General features: G+C 39.7%; 1 protein-coding gene across 1 annotated transcript in view; it reads right to left on the bottom strand.

The window, feature by feature from the left end:
- LOC132381196 (neuron navigator 1-like) overlaps positions 1-24,466 on the bottom strand; it is a 752,075-nt gene that overhangs the window by 573,517 nt on the left and 154,092 nt on the right. The window contains exons 3-4 of the mRNA XM_059950487.1: positions 21,432-21,540; positions 3,471-3,610 (exon numbers count right to left, since the gene is read on the bottom strand). Of these exons, the coding sequence (XP_059806470.1) occupies positions 3,471-3,610; positions 21,432-21,442 (151 nt within the window). The 5' untranslated portion in view covers positions 21,443-21,540. The remainder of the gene's footprint in view (positions 1-3,470; positions 3,611-21,431; positions 21,541-24,466) is intronic.

Below are 24,466 nucleotides of genomic sequence, written 5' to 3'. Positions count from 1 at the left end.
TGACATCTGTTATGGGGAATGAAAGAGCCTTAATGAAGGATAGAATGACTTAAAACTAAGAGAAGGTGAGTTAATTAGAAAAAGCCAACATGAATTTGTAAAAGGGTGGGTATGTTTACCAAGCTTACACTCATTTTTGAGAAAGCTACTAAAGTGAAGACAGAAATGCCCATTAATATAGTTAATGAAGCCTTCCACAAAATGCTGGAAGTTCTGGTAAAAGGGATGAGTAGCTGAAGCTGACAGAAGTGAAGACAAATCTACCATGTGCAGATTCATGATTTACTGCACCTAGTCACGGCTTTTATAATCTATTAGGGAGTTCACCAATAACCCAAAAGATAAATAGCAAAAGTAAAACAAAATTCAGGAAACAATAGCCAGTACAAAGAATAACTATAGCAAAATTATGAATGCTTGAAAAAAGTTATTATAACTTAAATGAAAAATCAAGAAAATGGTAAAATTGTGCACTCTCATAGCATTTTTCTCAGCTTCTCAATATTCTAAAGTCAATGAATCAATTAGAATGTAGGAAACACAATAGTAATTCATGTATAATGGGGGTTCCACCAGCACCAGCACTATAAAGTCCAGATCTACATTTGTGATGTTGGTTCAGTAATGACAACCTGGGTGACTTCCCCGTTCTTCAGGAGTGCCACAGTGCCCTTTATTAACAATCTGGAGATAAAATGGAGCCCAGGTCTACACTGTGTTCAAACAATACCACTTTGAAGTGGGTAACACTCCTCTGAACAGCACTGGAATATCAGCTTAACATTTTTATGTTTACTTTGTTAGTAGAACATGATTACTGACTGACTGAGATATAAGAGCACATACAAACAAGCAAGTTGCAACAAGAAACATTTAAGAGTAAAATCAGAGCAGAAATAAGACTAGAAAAACTAATATATTTAAATAACATTACCCACACATGTCATTTCCTAATACTTCCTTGATGACTTTCCTATATACAAATTTATTGGGGGAGAAAAAACCTTAAGTTTGATCGTTTCCATAATTACTTTTGGCACTTTGCAATTTAAGTTTGTGTTTGAAGGGAAAATGGCTAATGGCAAACATCTGGTCTTGATGCAAGAATACTGTTATGTCATGCTAGGCAATAGTCAGTTCCAAGCGATTTTCCAAATAACAATGGTGATTTACATGTGGTTTTGAAAAGTTTTTAGTATTGTGAGAATAACATGTTGTTAACACTATAAAATATATTTTGATCAGATTAAGGCTTGTGCACTAACCTTTTACATCTGGTACCATTTGAAGAAATATCATAAGCATCTCTTACTGTTAACACTACAAAAAAAAGCTTGAAAAATCAAGTATAATTAAAGCTGTCTCTTTTTGATTGGCAGCCATTTTGACTTTGTGTTAGTATAAACTGCAATAGATGGTTTAATTGGCCCATTTTACAACTTTCCCAAATTGTATTTCCACTGCCTTCTATGGAAATAAAAATCAGGAAAGTTATTAAAGGGCAATGGTATCCTTATTTCACAAAATCGCAATTAAGACTCAGATATAAACCATTCATAAGTAAATACTAATATTCAATAGCATATTTGTTAAAAATTTTGGCTAGCTCTCCCTGTCTGCATATTTTTGCAGTAAGATACAATCCTATGACTGTTTACTCTTAACTATGCAAATTGTTCATATTTGATTTTGATAATGTTAATTATGGTTTTTGAGAATACTGTTGTGCCTTTTAATATTTATCTACCAGTACTTTAGGTTAATGGGTATTTGCAATGTCCTGAATACTGGCAACATTATTAAGTGTTACAATACTGCTTACGTTACATCTGTATGCCATAATTTTCTGATAACCTAATGGAAAATATGCTTGTTGCAAAATTATTTTGTGCCAATGGGAAAATTTCTTGAAATGGAACTAGCCCATGGAGCACTGGGGTCAGCATGGGGTGATTTAGACCCAATAACTTATTTACAGTACATTTTGCAAAACTCTATGATTCCATGACAATAACAAGACAAACAAAAATTTCTCATCTAACTTTACCAAAGGAAGATAAGTATTGAAATAATAAAAACATCAGAAAACCCGAGTAAGAATTGTAGTATATGCCTTGGTCATGCAATTCAATATTTGCAAGCATATAAATTGAATGAAGCAGCTGTAGATATGAAACCTCTGACATCCTTTTCAATTCAATTCATCCGCATTTGAGCTACATTCAGCCTCAAAAGGATATAGAATAAAACGTACCATTACCGCCAACCTATAAAACTTCACCTTTTCACAGGAAAACTAAATTTGGATCAAGCACTTACATCCTTCATAGCAGAGGTGCACTGCAAACCTATTCATGACCACGAATTTTCTTGGGGCCATATATCTAATTCAAATTAATTTTATCTACAAATAGATCTCATTAATCACTGCATTCAAATTTTGACAATACATTGAAATCAAGAGTGTTTTATTAAAGTTCCCTTACCTCAAATTTTAATATAGATGTTTTGTGTATAACTTAATATTTTAATAATGATCTGGTGATCTATTATTATAAGAGTAATTAACAGCACTTGGGACAATAGGTCAAAAAGGTGAACTCATTTACACTGTCTTCAAGTGCAGTCAATGTGGAAACTTTGCAGCTTTAAGTAAAGGTTCCACACTCACATTTTGTGATAAAAGAAACCTTATTATTTCATCATGTTTTCCTAATCACAGAAGGCCTGACAGAAAATTGGAAATTGATAACTACAACTCCATTCAGTTTATGTATTCATGTATGTGTGTGCTTAATGATATAAAAGGGAAGTTAAAAAGCTGTTTCTAACTTCCATTGCCCATAAGATGCAGCCCGCACTGAACCACTTTGGCCGGAGAAGAGCTTGTTGCACTACTTTGCTGCAGCTATTTACTTTTATATAGTTACCTTTGCCACAAAAATAATATTTTCATCAAGCAGCTACATGTTTAGCTTTAGTATTAAATCAATGAAATAATTAAATAATAGCTAACAACATGAAATAACCCAAAATAAAGAAAGTTACAAATTCACAGACTGAACACATAGAGCAATAAGTCCTTTTGAACAACTGTGCAAAACCACCCTTTAAGATGGCACACCCTGTTTAATACATTTCCAGAGCTCAGGTGCTCTCCATTTATACTTTGAAATTTGCTCACCATTACTTTTCTCTGTTAAATTCATAATGACTATATTGTTTGATTAAACATATTTTTAGAGGAACAGCAATTTCATGTATTACATTACAAAATCTTCAAAAGCATCTTGGATACAAGACAAGAAATAAAAATCTATGCAAGCAACAAATTATATCAAATTTGTGTCCCTATAAATAACCCCATTACTGCCAATTTAAACGAGACTGGACCAACGAACTTCGTTGCTTGATACTTGAGGTAATTTGGGACTCTTCAAACTCAGTTAACTTAAAATGTTACCGCTTACCTTTCTGACTCCCCGATTTGCACGGCAACACGTTGTACTTATTCAAACAGCTAACAGTTTGACCTTGTCGGTTCATAGTTGTCAGAGACTTGGAATTGCTGCTGATTGCTGTAGCTGCCCTTGTAGTGGGGCCAGGAATCCTGAAGAAAAAAACATTCTGGCTTGAGTGTAAATATGAAGCAGACTCATAGGACAGAACATGCTTTGCGCTGTAGTAACAAGACGTTCTGGGTTTAACCACAAATGGAAGCACCACCGAAATCAGCAAAGTGAAAAAAAAAACATCAAGTTATGCTGATCCACGTATCAAGACTAAAAGCTAAAGAAATTACCTCACTGCTCTTTAGAAACATGATATGTCTGCAGGATTACAAATCATGTTTTATTTCAGATTAAGGGATAAAGTTCAGTGGTCATCTTAATGTTAACTACCAGTACTAAAATATAATTACTAAGAGGGATATATGGGGAGTAGGAATGGGAGGATGCCCAAGCTAACTTTAATATTTAGCATAAGTCATCTGTTCTTGAATCACAAGCAGAACATACCACTGCTGAGCACAGATTCCTAATCCTATGATTGGGCAGTAGCTCTAAACAAAATTTTAGAAATTATGGCTCAAATTCATACCCACAATCTACAACTTCCTCTTCTGGTCTGTTCACCAGAGCTAATCAAAGATTGTCCATTTAACTACTTCAAAGCAAAACTTAGTTTATACCAGGGCAATGAACAAATCTAATGAGAGTTACATCTAATAAAATTTCTACAATATCAATTTCCCCCTTTTTTTGGAGTACCAGGTCAAGTGAGAGAGTGGAGATACGAGACACTGCAGATGCTGGAATCAGGAGCAACGATCTGCTGGAAGAAATCTGCAGGTCGAGCAGCATCACAGGAGGAAATGAACTGTCACAGTTTTGGGTCAAACCCCTGGATCAGGGTGACTTAACTTGTATTGCTCCTTCCCTTGCAAAGCACTTTAGAATGGGAGATGACCCGCTTCCAGCCCAGTTCTTTTGATTCTCAGGAGGCTGATGAGACCGGTATTGGACTAAAAGATATGGCACTTTGCGGATGGGTATTTTAAAGGGGGTGCGCTCTTTCCTCTGTTTATGCTGGGTCACTTTTGGAAAGAGGCTTTGAGAGTAACCATTTTCTCTGCCAACTTCATCATTTCTTGCTGCGACAATGCTGAGAAAATAGCTGTGTTGTGCTTCTGGTTTTGGGTCTATAAACAGTGTGGCCTGTGCACTGGAGTTGACTGGGTTTAACGGGACCATCAGTGTTGGGTACACTTGCCTGGGAGAGAATGCTGATGGTGGATCACCTTTTCTGATGGTGGATTTGAAGCACAGTTAAGTCCTGATTCTGACTTGCTTACTGTTACACACATCAGGATGCATTGAAATTCCTTGCTCACATGGAATTCACAGAATAAACAGTAAACAGTATGCATAATACTATAAGTACTATCATAAATTCAAAGATGAGCATAAAACAGCATAGTGGTGCAAATATTGTCATGTAATCTGAAACAGTGCAAAACAGAATGCTGAAATGACAATAATAGAATAGTCGACTCAGGCAGAGAATGTGGCATTAGCAGTAGAAAATGAATGTGGAAGAGGAGACTGGTTAAGAGGGCAGAGTGCAGTAGGGAAGAAGCTATTCTTTCCTCTAAGTGCTGATAATAACCTTCCAGTGATTTGAGGTGCCTGCTGCATGTAGCCTGTGATTCAGAACCCTAGCGAAGAGCAAGTATAACCATTGCCTGGTAGACCACAAGCCTTACCTTGGGATTCAAACATATTTGCCTCAAATTACTCAAAGCTGTGCCAGTGCACCAAAGAGAAAGAAGAAAGAGCTTCGTCTATGGTTCCCTAAATATAGCCCAGGGTTTCATCAAGAATCTTTATTGTTGGTAAAGATTATGTATAGTTTTTCATAAATTTTATTGTATTCTTTATTTTCCTTTAAATGCTGTCAAGAAAATGACTCCCAAGGTAGTATATGGTAACAAGCACGTACTTTGATAATAAATTTTATTTTTATTTGTACATTGGAGAGAAGTTGGTTGAGGACCTGTGATTTGTAAATGTTAAAGCACAGGGGTCACATTCTAACATTATAGCAGCAGTTTATATATTTTTTCTCTTACAGATTAATTCCACTCCAGCAGCAAGCTTTGAAAATAAGGTACAACACTGTGAGAAAACGAGGGTGACATCTATTGCTGGACTTCAACCTGCACTGAGAGTCAGAGTTGTACAGCCCAGAAATAGCCCATAATGTCCTGGATGATCTTTTACCCATCTACATGAATCCCCATTTAACCTATTGGCCCACTTTAGGGCTGTATTTTTCTATATCTTGCCTATTTAAGAGCTGTGCTAAATGCCCCTCTTGATTCCTCTACCTCCTCTAACAAGTTCCAGATGATATCAACCACTCCCTCTGTGAAAACAATTTAATCCTAGAATTACCAACAACTCTTCTACCTCTCACCTTAAACCCATGCCTTTTGGTTCTTCGTACTGTTTCAAAGTAGAAATCATTTTGACCATCTAACAATGCCTCTCAGAATCTTAAACAGATTGCCCATCAGCCTCATTTGCTCTAAGCAGAACAAGCCCAACCTACCTAGCTCTTCCGACAACAAAGGTCCTCCAACCTAGACAACATCTGAGCGAATCTCCTCTATACTCTGTTCAGCAAACCACATCCTTCCTTCCATTAGTGTGGTGACCAGAATTGCACACAATACTCCAAGATCAGCCTGAGATCACGTCTGTTGGATTATTACAGAGTATTAGATGGTAAGAATACGATTTAAATCACTGGCCATTGCCTGCAGTTCATTCCCAATAAATTGCACATATTACCCATAAGTAACAGGAAATGTTGAAATGAGGTACAGGTTCTAAAAGTCCCAACTTTCTGGTGGCGATCTGCCAGATTTCCCAGCAATGTTCCACACTGAGTCCAGAAGCACAGCATGAACCAGCTGAATTCCATGCCAGTTATGTTATGCCCCTATGTCACATTACACACGCTATAAACTGCCTTTGAATATAGAAAACTACAATGAAGTACAGATCCTTTGGCCCACAATGTTGTGCCAAGCTTACAACTTCTTCTAAGGTCAATCTAACCTTTCCCTTCTACATAACACTCCATTTTTCTATCATTCATGTGCCAATCTAAAGTGTTGACTAAATGTTCCTAACGTACTTGCCTCCAACACCACCCCGGTAGCACGTTCCACGCACCCACTACTTTCCGTGCAACAAAGCTTACTTCTGACATTGCCCTATACTTTCCTCCAATTACCTTAAAATTATGTCCCCAGTTATGGGCTGAGTGACATTGGTGCCGAGAAGTAAAAATTAAAATGAGTGAATCATCAAACACAAGTGTGGTTATGATTATGGGATGAAGGCAGGTAAATGGGGCTGGGGGAAAAAATAAATTAGCCATGATCAAACGGCAAAGCAGACTTGATGGGCTGAATGGCCTACTTCTGTTCCTATGCTCAATGGCCTTATTTTCCAAGATCATAATAATTAACTTCTTCCAACTTAAGGGCAAAAGTCCCTTCATTTTATATTTCTACAGGCTAATTGTGAAGACTGATCTTGAGGCTTCCTGCCACAAAGTACAAACAAAAGGGTCTTAAGAAATCTTAGTCATCTACCAATTGCCAGCTGTTTGATTTGTTTTGTATCGTCAACTTACTTCTATAGCTTTACATTATTGCTCTGCAATTTTTACATTAATTTGTGCTATTTCTCTGTGCCCTTGGATCTGTAAAATTGCCCTTTTGCTTATTTTTGGTGTTTTCTGCACTAACCCCACTCTATTTCAGATGTTCTAAATAAAGGCAAACACACCAAATCAGAGTCAACATAAATCAAATCCACACTGGGAATTGTTTCTGAAGAAAGAAACATCTTTGGTGTTAACTTTGACACAAAATCAAATTTACACACTTGCCTTTAGTATCTCATTAAAGCCACTATACAGTCTTACTGCATTTAGAGCACTACCTAAACCAATAAAGGTATAGTTGTCCATGTTAGCATGCAAACATATGGGTTGAGTTAATAGAAAAAAAGAGTTCTTCAATGATTTTTCATATAAGGACTATCCAGTGATTAAAAGGTGATTTGTTTGAAGTTTTCAGTGCATTAAAGAGAATTCCGCCTAGAGAAGTACTCCTGCTGGCTGGGGAGTTTCAGACTAGAGGGGAGCAGTCTGAAAATTGGAGCCAGATCTTTCAGGGCTAAATTCACAAATAACTTGCACATGCAGAGTTCTGGCAGTTTAGTACACTTCCCATGAATGGTAATTGGTGTTAATTTCAAATCTGATATCAATAGATTATTGCCAACCAAAGACTTGAAAGTATATTGAGGAATGAAATATACATGGAATTAGGTCACATTATCTTATTAAATGATGGAAGGGGCTTGAGAGATTCAAAGACAAACATACATGTTCTCATAAAGTATTATACTTTATTTTATTGTTTCATGGTTACTGACAGTAAAATAATACTCTTTAAGGATGAATAAACTAATAATGATCTCTTATCACAAATAGCTTTTTTCCTTCAGAGGAATAAATGAAGGCAGATACAAAATAGTTTACAGAAAAAATTCAGTTGATTTGTACAAGTTTAAAACTTCTAGATAATGATTGCACATTGTGGATAACCAAAGCCCAAATACAGAATCAAATGCAGAGAGTAAGACAATAACCTTCACATCTTCCTGGAGCCCAGTGTTTCAATAAATGATGATGCTGATTAAAGTGGAGAGAATGGAAGTTCCAACAGCAAGAGGGTTAGAAAGCATTGGTGACATTGAGAAAAATGGATTCATTGATTCACAGGACATCAGAGGTTTAGGAAAGATGAAGAACTCTGCTGCCATCCCACCTACTAAATATGGGTAAATAATGGCAATTATTGAAGTAATTAAATGAAGTCAATGGGCTGGATGATCCAGCCTAATAGTTTCAATAACATGGACAAGGAGCAACATTCAAAATCTTCAAACAAGAGGTTCTACAGATGCTGGAAATCCAGAGCAACACAGACAAGATGCTGGAGGAATTCAGCGGGTCAGACAGCATCTACGGAAATGAATAAACAGTCAATGTTTTGGGTTTTGAGCCCCTTCACTGGCAGTGTTTCAGAGAAGCACTGGGAGTTGCTCTTCCAGCAATCACTTTCTTTCAGGTGCTTCAACTGCTTGTTCTGTTCTTTCTATTAACTCATATCTGTCAAGGGATTCAGAGCATCAGTGCTTTGACAGAGGCAGTGCTCAGTGCTTGGCAACACATCAATGCAACAGAAATGTCAAGGGAAATGCAAAAATGAAACCTGAACTTTTTCTGAGTTCTAGTGGGCAGTTTGCAATTTTTGACTGTTCTGACATATTTGATTTTGGAAAGGTGGAAGTGTCTCCAATTATTCTGCAATATGATGACAAGTAATTTCCTCACCACCAAGACTCAGAAAACATCCTTACTCATGAAAAAGGATCTAGTGCTTTCCCAGCATATCTGACGAATAAACTCTTCTTGGGCTTCCAGCCGGGTACAGGTGTTGATTATAACCGACGTTTCTGTGACAAATTCTGCCATTTTCACGAAGATGGGGGAGTTTGTCATCGAAATGTCGGTTATAATTGATACCTGTACCCAGCTGGAAGCCCAAGAAGAGTTTATTCCTCCTTCTTCATTTCCTTCAACAGACTATTCAATCTGTTTTTCCAAGACTAGTTCACATTCACTCTTACACATGCTGACCTACAGTGGATCTTCACCCTCATTTTCAGAATTCCCACTTTCTCGGTCATCTCCTTCAGTCCAGTGCTACTCTAATTCTGACCATTGAGGATGACTTAACTGTTGCATCATTGATGGCAGTGATTTTAGTTGCTTAACTCTTAAGCACTAGAAATCCCTCCCAAAAAACAGCTCTGCCTTTCTGCTCAAGAACCTAAAAGCTAACTCCTGTGACCAGGCCTCTGCTATAATCTTGATTGAGAATGCTCCCATAAAATACCTCAGCATGATTTTGATGGTAAGATATGATTAAAAGTAAGAAACATTTGTTGTTCTTGAGGTTAACCTGATTCTGTTTTCAATTGTAAATACAGAACTGATGTGGTGCTGCCTTACATATTTATTCATATTTATAGTACAGTGCAAAAAGCTGGGGCACATATAAATAGCTATGGTGCCTAAACTTTGCACTGTACTGTATTTGTCAACATGAAGTGGAGACTGAACTTGTAATGGCAAGGGGGGGGGGGGTGTGGGACAGGTGGCAGAGAAGGAGTGCTGAAACAACAAATTTGTTGTTTTTGTGGCAGCAATATAGTGCAATACATAAAATTATGTCAATACTGTGCAAAACTCTTTGGCACGTCAGCCATATACTTACGTATATGTGCCCAAGTCTTTTGCACAGAACTGTAAACATACTTTTCAACACAGAGTACAAAACAGTTTTATTGTTCATGTTCCGTTGTAGCTATTACTTGCTCCAATGAAAAATATTCTTTTGATAGCTCTACCTCTGTAAATAGCCTTAACACATGAAAGAGCTATTAGACATTACAATTTCAATCGCTTGAATGAAAATACACAAAATCCTTTCCAAAAAGCCTTTTTTTCATTACAGTCTTTTCCATGTCTGCCAAAATTTGTTTTTCCAGCCCACAGTCTTTTGGAGCTATTGCAACTGTTAAAACTACACTTCCCAGCTGTAATTTCCACAAGCCAGGAGGCATTAGTGACTGTGTATTCAAGCTCTTTAAAGGACAAATTCAGCTTAGGTTTTTGTTCTGCCTGTTAAGAATACTAATATGAAAATATGAAGGAGTAGAACATTTAGTACCTTGAGTCCACCTCTAAACCAAGCAAAAACATAGAAGATCTGACCATAACAATAGCTTGAAATTCCTCCATACCCCATAAACTCCTGACCCACCCCCAAACCTTTCTTATCAAGATTTATTAGTCTCTGGTTTAAAAACACTCAACAAACTTTGCTTCTACCATGCTTTGAGGAAGAACATTTGAAAGACTCACAACTCTGTAAGGGAAAAGAAATTCTCTTCATCCTTGTCTTAATGGATGACCTCTTTCTAAATAGTCACCCCTAGTACTTTGTTCTCCCAGAAAAGGAAGATTCCTCTCTAAATCTACTAATCAAACCTTTCATGCTTTTATCTGTTGCAATCAAATCCCTTCCCACTCTTCAAAACTCCAGCTGATACAAGAACTGTCAGCCCAACATTTTCTCATAAGACATCAGATATTAGTCTGGTATGCCTTATCTGGACTACTTTGAAAATAACTCCAAACTGAGTATTGTTAAATGTAGAGCCTTTATGATTTTAACTGCACTAAAAGTACATGCATTTATATAATGTTTTGCATCACCAAATGACCCAAATGCCAAAGAATTCATTTCAATACCCAATTGCCCAATCACCCTCTTTCATCAAAAGACAACAGCAGATGGTCAAATTGGTCTCCAAACTATTGTCACATCACTATTGTGGTTTTTAGACCCACAATCTATTGACTCACAGGAAATGATGCCTCTGTTAGAGTAAGCCACCAACGATTTGTTCCCAGTCAAAGGAATGAATGTGTTTCAATGCCAAAACCTCGAAGAAAAATTATCTTAATGCAATTAAATTGGCAGTGTAGCTCTGAAGTGTTGCTAAAATATGCTGCACTCTACTGCATTCCTGCAATGGTACAAGGCTTTTGAAAATTCAACCAAAATAGTTCAGAGTTCAGCAAAGGAATCTCAGAAAAGCTCTTGGTGCTGTTTCTTAAATCTATGCTATTTGGCTATTTAAGGCTATTCCTCTTTTTCACCATGTAATAGCCTGTCAGCTTTTGGACACATTACAGAGAACTAAATCCTGCAGGTCTGACAGTAACATAAGGAGTTTTACCAATTCCCCACATCCAATCGTCCAACACAGCATGTAAATTAGTCAGTGTTCACATAAAATTTAAAGGCCCTTCTTTCTACTCAGAGATTGTGAAATGTAATTATGTATTTCTTTCACAGTTTCTTCTTACACTTCCCAGAAAGTTCTGAACAATGCTTGTTGTTTTAACTAACTTCCCTAAGCAAATGTGGGGCCACTCCATGGATTGTAGTGTGGATTTTTTTTCCCACTGAGAAGCATAATGAACATGATTCTTCACCATGCAACAATTCAAAGAGAAATGCAGAGATCAGTACCAATTATGTGTACTGTCTTTTTCAACCTTTTGGATCACATCTGGAATACGAGACAAACCCTTTGGAAGAATCAGAGCAAACCCATTATAGGCAGAAAAGGAATCCATCCATGGGTGCTTTGAAGAGAGAGACTGATCAATAAACAATTAACAACTGAAAAGAAGATTGCAATTTGATAAGTTCAAGCCAGGTAAGTGTGAGATGGTAGACTCCTGGCAGTGTGGAGGATCAGAGGGATCTTGGGGTCCGAATCCATAAGACATTCAAGGATGCTGCGGAGGTTGACTCTGTGGTTAAAAAAGCATTCGGTGCATTAGCCTTCATCAATCGGGGGATTGAGTTTCGGAGCCAAGAGGTAATGTTGCAGCTACATAGGACCTCGGTCAGACCCCACTTGGAGTACTGTGCTCAGTTCTGGTCGCCCCACTCTAGGAAGGATGTGGAAACCATAGAAATGGTGCAGAGGAGATTTACAAGGATGTTGCCTGGATTGGGCAGCATGCCTTATGAGAATAGGTTGAGTGAACTTGGCCATTTCTCCTTGGAGCAACGGAGGGTGAGAGGTGTCCTGATAGAGGTGTATAAGATGATAAGAGGCATTGATCATGTGGATAGTCAGAGGCTTTTTCCAGGGCTGAAATGGCCAGCACGAGAGGGCATGGCTTTAAGGTGCTTGGAAGTAGGTACAGAGGAGATGTCAGGAGTAAGTTTTTTTATGCAGAGAGTGGTGAGTGCATGGAATGGGCTGCCGGCAACAGTAGTGAAGGTGGATACGATAGGGTCTTTTAAGCGACTCCTGGACAGGTACATGGAGCTCAGAAAAATAGAGGGCAACGGGTAACCCTCGGTAATTTCTAAGGTAAGGACGTGTTTGGGACAGCTTTGTGGCCAAAGGGCCTATATTGTGCTGTAGGTTTTCTATGTTTTTAAGTGAAGAGTTCCTTAATTTATCACACATTCTTCTGTTCAGCAAATGTTACTGATCATCCTGAACAATGACTAGCTTAGAACTCAAACCTGCAAGGTAAAAACAGAACTAAGCATTCATCAACTTCCTCGCTGCCATCAGATGAACTAATCCATGAACACTACCTTACTTTTTATTTGCTCATTTTGTGTACTGTATTGCATTGTACTGCTGCACCAAAACAACAAATTTCACAACATATGCCAATGATATGAAACGTGATTCTGATATGATTCTGAACATTTTTCCGAAAGCTCTTGTCAATGGTTAGGTATTTTGATCTACAGTCACAAGGTACTAAGTGGCAGATTCAGAAAGCGTACAACCAAGGCTTTATATAATATTCTACAACATATTGATAAGCCTTTATTTTTAACAATATGAACAATTGTAATATACAACATTTTGTATTATAAACATCATAACAAAAGTTACAAGCGATCCATGTTAGTGTTACTAGTTTTTATTTTTTGTAAAATAAAACAATAGCCTATCTGCCATCAGCCAGTGAAGTAGGTGGTAAGTTACCATGCATGGTAACGTAGTGGTCAGCACAACGCTCCACACTACCAGTGGTCCAGGTTCAGTTCCCGCGCCCACCTGTACCTTTCTCCCTGTGACTGCATGGGGTTCCTCCGGGTGCTCTGGTTTCCTCCTACCAATCTACAGACATACTGACCGGCAGGTTAATTAGTCCTTGTAAATTGTCCCGTGACTAGGCTAGGATTAAACCGGGGGATCGCCGGCTGACATGGCTCAAAGGGATGGAAGCCCTCTTCCTCACTGTATCTCAATAAAAAAAAGGGTACGTGACTGTTGTGATGTACGAGTGAGCGAGCTTGATAACACTAGATAACAAAATGCTTCATCGGGATTGATTGTTGCACATATTTTAAGAACAGAATCAGCTAGATTTATTCTCCGTACAGCAACATGTTAACAGGAAGCTGAGGACGAGGAAAGTGTTGAATAGACCACATCAAAAGTGACTTGTCACACAAGTTACTAATATGTGTATTTACTAAGAAATGACAACGAAGTGAATTAATTTGCTGACATTATTACTCCTGAGCTGATGGATGGGAATTTAATAACATTCAGATAAAAGGAACTGAGTGTGTTTTGGCCAACTTTTCCCTACCCATAAGCTAAACTGATACCACAATGCATGGTGACTTTTTGATGCCCCAACACATGCAGACTGATGAATTGAGAAGATGAAAGGGTGACGTCATCATGCACTGACAGCTGCTGATGCCTCCTTTCAGGGGAAATGGACTCTAACTTTAAAATGCAACTGGAACAAGGTAGACACAATTAATACTATGCTCAGCAGTCATTTTGAATCCAATGCCATAGGGGATTCTTAACAGAATGACAAGCCATAACCCTTGGCGACACGCGCACATAATTATGTCACTCTTCTTCCCTTGACATGCACTTTAATGAGATACAACAGCTTTCAATGGAGTGGGTACCACTTACCTCCTTAGCAGCCATCCATCTATTTCTCTCGGCCTTTGAAACAGTAGTGAATTACCGAAAGTAAATCAGTCACGGCTACTATTGAGATGAATAAATCAGAGATAGTGTTTCAATGTTATAGGTTCATTTCTCCAGCTTGCATCTCTCTTGGAGTGTGGCTCCCTCACTATACAGCAAAGATGAGTGAATTTATAGCAATGAACATTGCCAAACCACAGGCAGCAAGTATTTCATCACTCATGAAAGCTGGGCCTGGGAACTTGCTTGGTAGCTGCGCACAACATATAGAAATAAAAGGGCCTGCCAAGACCAAAATTTTCAATGACGTGCAAAGACTGAGGTAGAATAAACTGAATTCCAGCATATAATGAGTACCATGACCACAAATGGCGCTAGCACTTCAGCCTGATGCGTGTTCATTTCTCAGCAGACACTACTGAGCTCTCTTCCTAGCCTGGCAAGGGGTCATTAACTGATCATGAGGCTTATGAACAAGCACAAGTCATTAAGCAAGCAACTGTGGGAAAGGAATCCTCCCAAATGGCTTTTTGAGCAGTACAATTACTCATAAAATATTTTATGGCATATCTGACACTTTGTGTTGTGTTCTATGGTACAGTCAAATAATTCTTGCCAATCCATTCATGGTCTCGTTCAGAGGTAGGCAACCTATGGCCCGCCAGCAAATATTGGGATACTATGCTTATCCGGCCCACGAGCGATTTTTCCTTATTCTGAGTGTTTCACATGACGACACTGATGGACATGCATGGCATCTTGTTACACTGGCCCCAGGTTCTGTTTTGTTCCAAACCAAATACTAGTATATACGAATGACGAAAGGGCAGACTACCTTATTAATACGTATTAGACACTCTCCGTGCACTCACAGGTTTTCAGATGGGATCGTTAAATTTGTAAACAGAAACAGCGTCACTGTGTTTTAATAAGAAATCCACACTAAATATCCAGATATTTTCATCTGCTACGATACTTGTTGAATAAATTGCGTTTCAAAATAAAATCAAAGGAAAAAATTCCAATGGGAATGAATGTAAAATGCAGGAAGGTAGACACTGAGTGCCGAAATTCCCAAGGATACTAGATTATTTCTTCATCAAGCAAGCTGGGAAACCAGTTTGTCTCATTTGCCTAGAAAATGAAGGAAATACCCATGCCAGCTACAAGGTCTCAAAATGTATTGCAGAAAAGATGAAGCCTTTTACAGATGGAGAGTTTGTCAAAGAACATTTACTGGCAGTGGTGGATATTGTTTGTCCTGAAAAGAAATTCTTCTTTGCATCTATCAGCCTGTCAGCAAGAACGATCACATGGCGAGTTGAAGAAAAGTCAGCAGATGTTAAAAAATGTGGGAGTACCAGCTTCGAAAAGGAAATTGTGCACATGTTCCCACTCTTCAAAAAAGTAAAGCACAAGATCCAAGCGTTTTTGAGAATATGGTCCAAGAACTGAGAAAAGTTTTCATCTCGTGTTGCTGATTTTCGCTTGCATGCAAATGAGTTCAAGCTGTTTGCTGCTCCATTTGATGTGGAAGTGGACACTGCATCAGAAATTTTTCATATGGAATTGATTGAGATGCAGTGTAACGACATATTGAGATCGAAATTTCACTCTGAAGATGTGTCAGTGCTTGACTTCTATAGAAAATATATTCATCCAAGTGAAAAGTATCCTAACTTAGTGGACCATGCAAAAAAAGATGGCATCATTGTTTGGCAGTGCTTATCTGTGTGAGCAATTATTTTCAAAAACGAAGCGCACCAAGAACCATTTGAGAACAAGATTGACTGATGCCCATCTGGATAATGTCTTGCTCTTGGCATCAACAAGTCTGACACCCAATATTGAGAAGCTTTCAAGCAACAAACAGCATCAAGTTTCGCATTGATTTATCAACTGTTTACATTAAAATTTTCTTTTTTATTATACTTAATTTATTACCTTAATTTAATGCTTCATGTTCATATGCTTTATGTTTAAAGATTCTTTATGTCCTTTTAATAGATTCAAAAGATGCCCTGATTGAAATAAATTGCAAATAAACTGAGTTCTTTGATTACTAATTGGCATCCTTGGTTAAGCACAAATGATTTTTGAGCATGCGTTATTCATTAATTTGAGGCAAAAAAAACATAACTAGATGTATTTAAATGGATAATTCCCATATTTCAAGTTTTTATGGCATTTATCTGGCCCACTGTCGGCTCATTAATACACAATCCGGCTCACAAAGGCAAAAAGGTTGCTGACCCCTGGTCTAGTTGTTCATTTGTCGGAACCATGTTCTTCAGAAGTATTGAACCAAATTTTATTCACTCAAGCAGCGATACTCTGCTGAGTGTTCCCTTGTCATTTAAAATTTGGCAATGTATTTAACAATTTTGTAGATTAATTGGGCAGGGAACCATTTAAATAGCATGCAGTATATTGGAAGAAAGAATAAATAAGCATTAATTATTTAGTGCAGGATTTTCCTGTTGGGAAGGAGATTCTGAACTAAGCTAATACAGATCATGTAACTTGATTTCATGCCTTATGGTCCAGTTCAACAACTCTAAGGAGTTGTCAACTTAGGGTTCAACTGTCTTTGGTAAATAATGCAATATTATTTCTTCTGAATATTATTAAATATATTCCCTACTTGGGATTTACAGAGGTCATTGTTGGTCAGTAGGCCATAGGCCTGGTGAATTCTTGTTCTTCAAGCTCTCTCCTAATCAATTGTCTTCAGGATTCTCTGGAAAACTGGGGATGGTATATTAATCTGAGATTGTCTTTGCTGAGAAATGGGTTCTGAGCAGCAGATGGTTGTTCATAATTTCCATTTCCCTGTCATTGACTTTTATTGTTGTCAAAAAATGGTACAGGATATTATGATGAGAGGCGCTGTTTGTGTGGATAGTCAGAGGCTTTTCCCAGGGCTGAAATGGTTGCCATAAGAGGACATGGGTTTAAGGTGCTGGGGAGTAGATACAGAGGAGATGTCAGGGGTAAGTTTTTTACTCAGAGAGTGGTGAGTGCGTGGAATGGGCTGCCGGCAGCGGTGGTGGAGGCGGATACGATATGGTCTTTTAAGAGACTTTTAGATAGCTACATGGAGCTTAGTAAAATAGAGAGCTATAGGTAAGCCTAGTCATTTCTAAGGTAGGGACATGTTCCGCACAACTTTCTAGGCTGAAGGGCTTGTATTGTGCTGTAGGTTTTCTATGTTCTATTAGTGGAAAATGTAAGACCCACTGTCCCTGGAACTTCAGTGAATGAGTTGATAACAATCTAGATCTTAAAGTTAATACCTGCTCCTCATTCCCAACTGATCACTATGCTTTAGGAGTACTTTGAGCACCTTTCTCCCGAATCCACCATTGCCATCAGAATCCATAATGCCATTTCACAACCCTGAGGCTTTATTCTTCATAATTATGGCATAATCCAACCAACCAAAGGTTCCAGTTCCTTCCAGAACATCATTCCCTATCTTCCCCATTCTGTTCTTTTTTACCATTACTTCTACCCCATGATCTACACAATCCTTTGGGTCTTGAACATAACGGAAGATTGCAGTGGGGGCCTCATGCACAAAGGAGTATTTCAGCAGAGGCAACATGCATTAGCCCATAATGTATTATCAATATATAAATCAGCTGAGGCTTGACAAAAAAACTAAGACAATTTGTGAAGATGCATTCTTAGATATTAAGTTATTTCCTCTTCTTAATCATCCTTTTCTGATAAATGTTGAGATTGTATCTCTTCATCTATTCTTGTATCACTATTAATAATAAAACTATGCAAGGTTTCAGAAGCTTACCATGCTAAAGGTTATAACCATATAACCATATATCACAGCACGGAAACAGGCCATCTTGGTCCTCCTAGTCCGTGCCGAACCCTTAATCTCACCTAGTCCCACCTACCCGCACTCAGCCCATAACCCTCCACTCCTTTCCTGTCCATATACCTATCCAATTTTACCTTAAATGACACAACTGAACTGGCCTCTACTACTTCTACAGGAAGCTCATTCCACACAGCTATCACTCGTGTTTCCCTTAAACTTCTGCCCCCTAACTCTCAAATCATGTCCTCTAGTTTGAATCTCCCCTACTCTCAATGGAAACAGCCTGTTCACGTCAACTCTATCTATCCCTCTCAAAATTTTAAATACCTCGATCAAATCCCCCCGCAACCTTCTACGCTCCAATGAATAGAGACCTAACTTGTTCAACCTTTCTCTGTAACTTAATTGCTGAAACCCAGGTAACATCCTAGTAAATCGTCTCTGCACTCTCTCTAATTTATTGATATCTTTCCTATAATTCGGTGACCAGAACTGCACACAATATTCCAAATTTGGCCTTACCAATGCTTTGTACAACTTTAGCATTACATCCCAACTTCTGTACTCAATGCTTTGATTTATAAAGGCCAGCGTTCCAAAAGCCCTCTTCACCACCCTATCTACATGAGACTCCACTTTCAGGGAACTATGCACAGTTATTCCTAGATCTCTCTGTTCCTCTGTATTCCTCAATGCCCTACCATTTACCCTGTATGTTCTATTTGGATTATTCCTGCCAAAATGTAGAACCTCACACTTCTCAGCATTAATGCCAAAATGTAGAACCTCACACTTCTCAGCATTATAATCAAAGCTCTACAGCATCATTTCCTTACAATCAAAATCCTACTTCAGTCTTTTGTGGCATAACTCAGCAGAGAATTATTATCAATCAGTATCCATTGGTGGATTTCGTGCAGTGAAGCATGGTTGAACACCGGAGTTTTAAAACATCGCTTTGTGGTCAGCAGGCACAGATTCAGCTCAGTGCCATGGGATAATTGGCACAGCTGCACCGCAAGGTATCAGTTCTCCAGCCCCTGAAAGGCCACATTCACATGCCAGCTATGGGTGTAACAGCTGCCACAGTGAGAAGCAGGAGGTGATGTGGACGTGGGTGATTGGAATGAAATGCAAAGGAACGTACAGCCCCACTCTTTCAAGTATCATTGGTCAAAGTCGAAGTCAAAATAAAATTTATTATCTAAGTATATATATTTAACCATATATTACCTTAAGATTCATTTTCTTAAAGGCATTTACAAAAAAAATTGATACAGTAGAATTTATGAAAATCCAGGCATATGCTGAAGGTAGTTGAGGAATCCTGAATTTTACATAAATTCATGAAGTTTGATTGACTTCAGAAAGGAACCAGTGCATATGCTCCTGTCCGCCTTCCCATTTCCCTCTCTCACCACATCTCCTTACCTATCCGTTACCTGCTTCTGATCCCCCTTCCTTTTCTTCCATGGTCTTCGACCTTTTCCTATCAGATTCCCTCTCCTCCAGCTCTTTATCTCTTTCACCAACCAGCTTCCCAGCTCTCTACTTCACCCTCTCTCTCTCCGTTTCACCTATCAGTCTACCACCCTATACCACTGCCTCCCCTCCCCCCACTTTCTCACTCTAATTTCTCATCTTTTTTTTCCAGTTCTGATGAAGGATCTCAACCCAAAATGTTGACTGTTTACTCTTTTCCACAGATACTGCCTGGCCTGCTGAGTTTCTCCAGCATTTTGTGTGTGTTGCTTGGATCTCCAGCATCTGCAGATTTTCTCCCCTTAATGATTTGATTTGTATGAACAGGACGCAAGACAGGCTTTTCACTGTATCTTGGCACATATCACAATAATAAACCAATTCCAATTCTAATCTCTGAGGTAACTATAATCTTTGTGTGCTCTAATTGTTCCTCCAGCACTCACTAATCTGCCTGATGTTTAAATATAACTCTTGGACTGCATTTCCTAATAATATTTTACACATTGCTTTGCTGTGCCTGCTCCCTTTATAAAAACATTGCAAACTATCCAGAGAGGGGTTGAAAACTCTCATTGCCTCATGATAGACCACCAAGAGATGAGGAGCAGTAGCAGTGGAGAGGCAGGCTGAGGAAGAAGAACATTGTGACTTTGCTAAGATACATCCTGACAAATGCTGACAAGGCAAAAGCAAAAGGCAGACAGGGGCATGTCACATGAGCAGAAAGAATTATATATTCACCCAGTCCATTGAAGGGCCTTGACCTGAAATGTTAATTGTCCATTTCCTTCAACACGTGCTACCTGACATGCTGAGCTCCTCCAACATTGTGTGAATTGCATTTCGCTGGTGCAATTTAATTCACTTAGTGCAAGAAGTCAAGGGTGAATCTCTTTTTCACAATGCTTAGCAAATATTCACATGCTGCTATACTTTCATTATTCTTAAAAACAAGAGTATGATTCTCGAGAGTAATTGTGGATATAAGCGAGTATACAGGACTGACAACCCAGCATCTGACCCCCTGTTTAACAGCCGTTAAAAGTTGGACTGCTGTATGGACTTGTAACTGAGTTAACTCAAGCTGACACCGGGTGCTCCGGCCTCACACTAAATGCATCCCAAAGTGACTGCCACCTTTACGTGTCTACATTGCACATCTTTCACTCGTGTGTATGATTCCAATCTATAAACAAGCAGAGGAAGAAAGGGAATATTCAAATCCTCAAATATCCAAATGCCTTTTCCACAAAGGAGCTTAAGGAAATGTGTTAACCATGAACACAACTTACTCTTTACAGCATAAGAAAGATACCAGCCAAACTGTACCAATGCACTGTAATTCCTTGACAATTATCCACTGTGCACTTCGTAGTCAACGTACTAAACTGCTAGCACTCTTGAAAAAACTATTTATCAATGTCCTCACTTTGAAGATCCACATATATTTAGACAGAAGTATGGAACTTAAAGGAATATACATCAGCACAAGTGACTGCTCTCTTGGTTTGCTTAGAGTCATAGAGTATTAGAAAAGTTTAACACAGAAACAGGCCCTTTGGACCATCTAGTCCATGCTGAACCAGTCAAACTGCCTACTCCCATTGACATGGGAGTATAGCCCTCCATATCCCTGCTATCCATATACATACCAAACTTCTCTTGAATGTCAAAATCGAGCTTGCATGCATCACTTGTGCTGCCAGCTCGTTCCACACTCTCACGACCCTCTCAGTGAAAAAGCTTCCCCTATTTCCCCCTTAAACTTATACTTGTGTACTTAGAAACTGAAAGACAATTTTTCACTCATTAATATTACAAAAATTTATTACCACCACAAAAAGGCAAAATATAACGATGAATATCAAAGTGGCATTTACCTGGACTGCATGGCTTCGTGTTGTTGAGAGAGGAAATATCAGTCAAAGTTTCGTACCAAGTCACTGAATATTGGGTTGACAATATCCATTAATGTCCAATTGTCAAAACCTAGAAATAATGGAATCACACATTATACTCATATGTAAGATCAAATTTAATTCAACCCAAACTTTCTGTTATGATAAGATCCTCCGGTCATTCTGACTTTTTATAGGAAATAAGGACAATTCTAGACCTACAATTTAAAAACACATGACAAACGGCAAATTCTTGTTCACATTAGCTGAAACATTACCTCATATTCTGAAGACCATTAGCTCATGCCATTGATGGAACATAAACAAGAAATCTAGCACATCCAGTCACCCGAGCAGAAAAATGTCTCTCACCTACAGATAATTGACAAAAGTCTTGTTTGCATGAAAATCTGCTAATAACAGAGACTTCTGTTGCAATATTGAATGGCAAAGGACCATGAATAGACAGAGAAAAATGAAAGCAACCAACATACTGTATAAATTAAGACGTACAAACAAGCTGGAGGAATTCAGCAGGTCGGGCAGCATCCGTTGAAACAAGCAGTCAACGTTTCGGGTCGAGACCCTTCGTCAGGACTGAACAGGGAGGGGGCAGGGCCCCATAAAGAAGGTGGGGGGAGGGTGGAAAACCAATCAGAGGAAAGATCAAGGGGTGGGGGAGGGGAAGCAGGGAGGGGATAGGCAGGAGAGGTGAAGAAGGAATCTAAGGGGTAAGCACTATGGGTAGAAACATAGAAAATAGGTGCTGGAGTAGGCCATTCGGTCCTTTGAGCCTGCACCGCCATTCAGTATGATCATGGCTGATCATCCAACTCAGAACCCTGTACCTGCTTTCTCTCCATACCCACTGATCCCTTTAGCCACAAGGGCCATATCTAATTTCCTCTTAAATATAGCCAATAAACCGGCCTCAACTGTTTCCTGTGGCAGAGAATTCCACAGATTCACCACTCTCTCTGTGAAGAAGTTTTTCCTCATCTCGGTCCTAAAAGGCTTCCCCTTTATCCTTAAACTGTGACCCCTCGTTCTGGACTTCCCCAACATCGGAAACAATCTTCCTGCATCTAGCCTGTCCAATCCCTTTAGAATTTTATACGTTTCAATAAGATCCCCCCTCAATCTTCTAAATTCCAGTGAGTATAAGCCTAGTCGATCCAGTCTTTCTTCATATGAAAGTCCTGCCATCCCAGGAATCAATCTGGTGAATGTTCTCTGTACTCCCTCTATGGCAAGAATGTCTTTCCTCAGATTAGGGAACCAAAACTGCACACAATATTCTAGGTGCGGTCTCACCAAGGCCTTGTACAACTGCAGTAGAACCTCCCTGCTCCTGTACTCAAATCCTTTTGCTATGAATGCCAACATACCATTTGCCTTTTTCACCACCTGCTGTACCTGTACCTGCACCTTCAATGACTGGTGTACAATGACACCCAGGTCTCGTTGTACCTCCCCTTTTCCTAACCAGCCACCGTTCAGATAATAATCTGTTTTCCTGTTCTTGCAACCAAAGTGGATAACCTCACATCTATCCACATTAAATTGCATCTGCCATGAATTTGCCCACTCACCTAACCTATCCAAGTCACCCTGCATCCTCTTAGCATCCTCCTCACAGCTAACACCGCCACCCAGCTTCGTGTCATCCGCAAACTTGGAGATGCTGCATTTAATTCCCTCGTCTAAATCATTAATATATATTGTAAACAACTGGGGTCCCAGCACTGAGCCTTGCGGTACCCCACTAGTCACTGCCTGCCATTCTGAAAAGGTCCCGTTTACTCCCACTCTTTGCTTCCTGTCTGCCAACCAATTCTCTATCCACATCAATACCATACCCCCAATACTGTGTGCTTTAAGTTTGCACACTGATCTCCTGTGTGGGACCTTGTCAAAAGCCTTTTGAAAATCTAAATATACCACATTCACTGGCTCTCCCCTATCCACTCTACTAGCAGTATTAGAAAGCGGCAGAGTCATGAGAGGTGTTAGGCAGCTAGAAGAGGAGACAGAGTGAAGGTGGGATGGGGGAAGGGAGAGGGAGGGAATTACCGGAAGTTGGAGAATTTGGGCCCTATCGCTCGTCTTATTCCTCTACTACCCCCTATCCTCCCCGCATCTCCCAACCCTCCCTCCATCCCTCATCTCCCCTCCATTCCTCCGATCCCTCATCCTCCCCTCAGCCCACTCTCCCTGAACATCCCAACCCCCCCTCTCCCTCTTGTGACCTCCCACACTTTACCCTCCTCTGACCCCAGCCCTAACCTTGCCATGTCTTCACCATCCCCTCTGACCTTCCCCTCTCTGAGGCAGAGCGTTCTGTGCTTAGCAAGGGCCTCACTTTTGTCCCCCTCAGTCCACACCTCAGTGAGTTCCGTGCCCGGCATGACGCTGGACTCTTCTTCCGTCGCTTACGTCTCCGAGCCTACTACTTTAACAAGTATTCCCCTCCCCCTATTGATGACCCCTTCTCCCGTCTTCAACCCTCCTCCTCCTCCTGGACACCCCCACCGGGCCTTCTACCTGCACTCGATCTTTTCATCTCCGACTGTCGCCGAGACAGCAACCGTCTCAACTTCACCACTCCTCTCTCCTGTTCCAACCTCACTCCCTCTGAACGCACTACCCTCCACTCTCTCCACACTAATCCTAACCTCACCATCGAGCCCGCAGACAAAGGTGGTGCCGTAGTGGTCTGGCGGACAGACCTCTACCTCAGTGAGGCCAAACGGCAGCTCTCTGACACCTCCACCTACTTACCCCTGGAACAGGACCCAACCAAAAAACGTCAAACCATTGTCTCCCGTACCATCACTGCCCTTATCAACTCCGGAGACCTTCCATCCTCAGCCAAAAAACTCATAATTCCCACACCCCGCACTGCTCGGTTTTACCTCCTCCCCAAGGTCCACAAGCCCGTCTGTCCCGGGAGACCCATAGTTTCAGCCTGCTCCTGCCCCACTGAACTTGTATCTGCTTACCTGGACTCCATTTTG

The sequence above is a fragment of the Hypanus sabinus genome, chromosome 25 (genome assembly GCF_030144855.1).
Source record: "Hypanus sabinus isolate sHypSab1 chromosome 25, sHypSab1.hap1, whole genome shotgun sequence".
NCBI classification, from domain to species: domain Eukaryota; kingdom Metazoa; phylum Chordata; class Chondrichthyes; order Myliobatiformes; family Dasyatidae; genus Hypanus; species Hypanus sabinus.
Note: the sequence above shows the minus strand (reverse complement) of the source record. Positions and strands in the feature narration are given on the sequence as shown.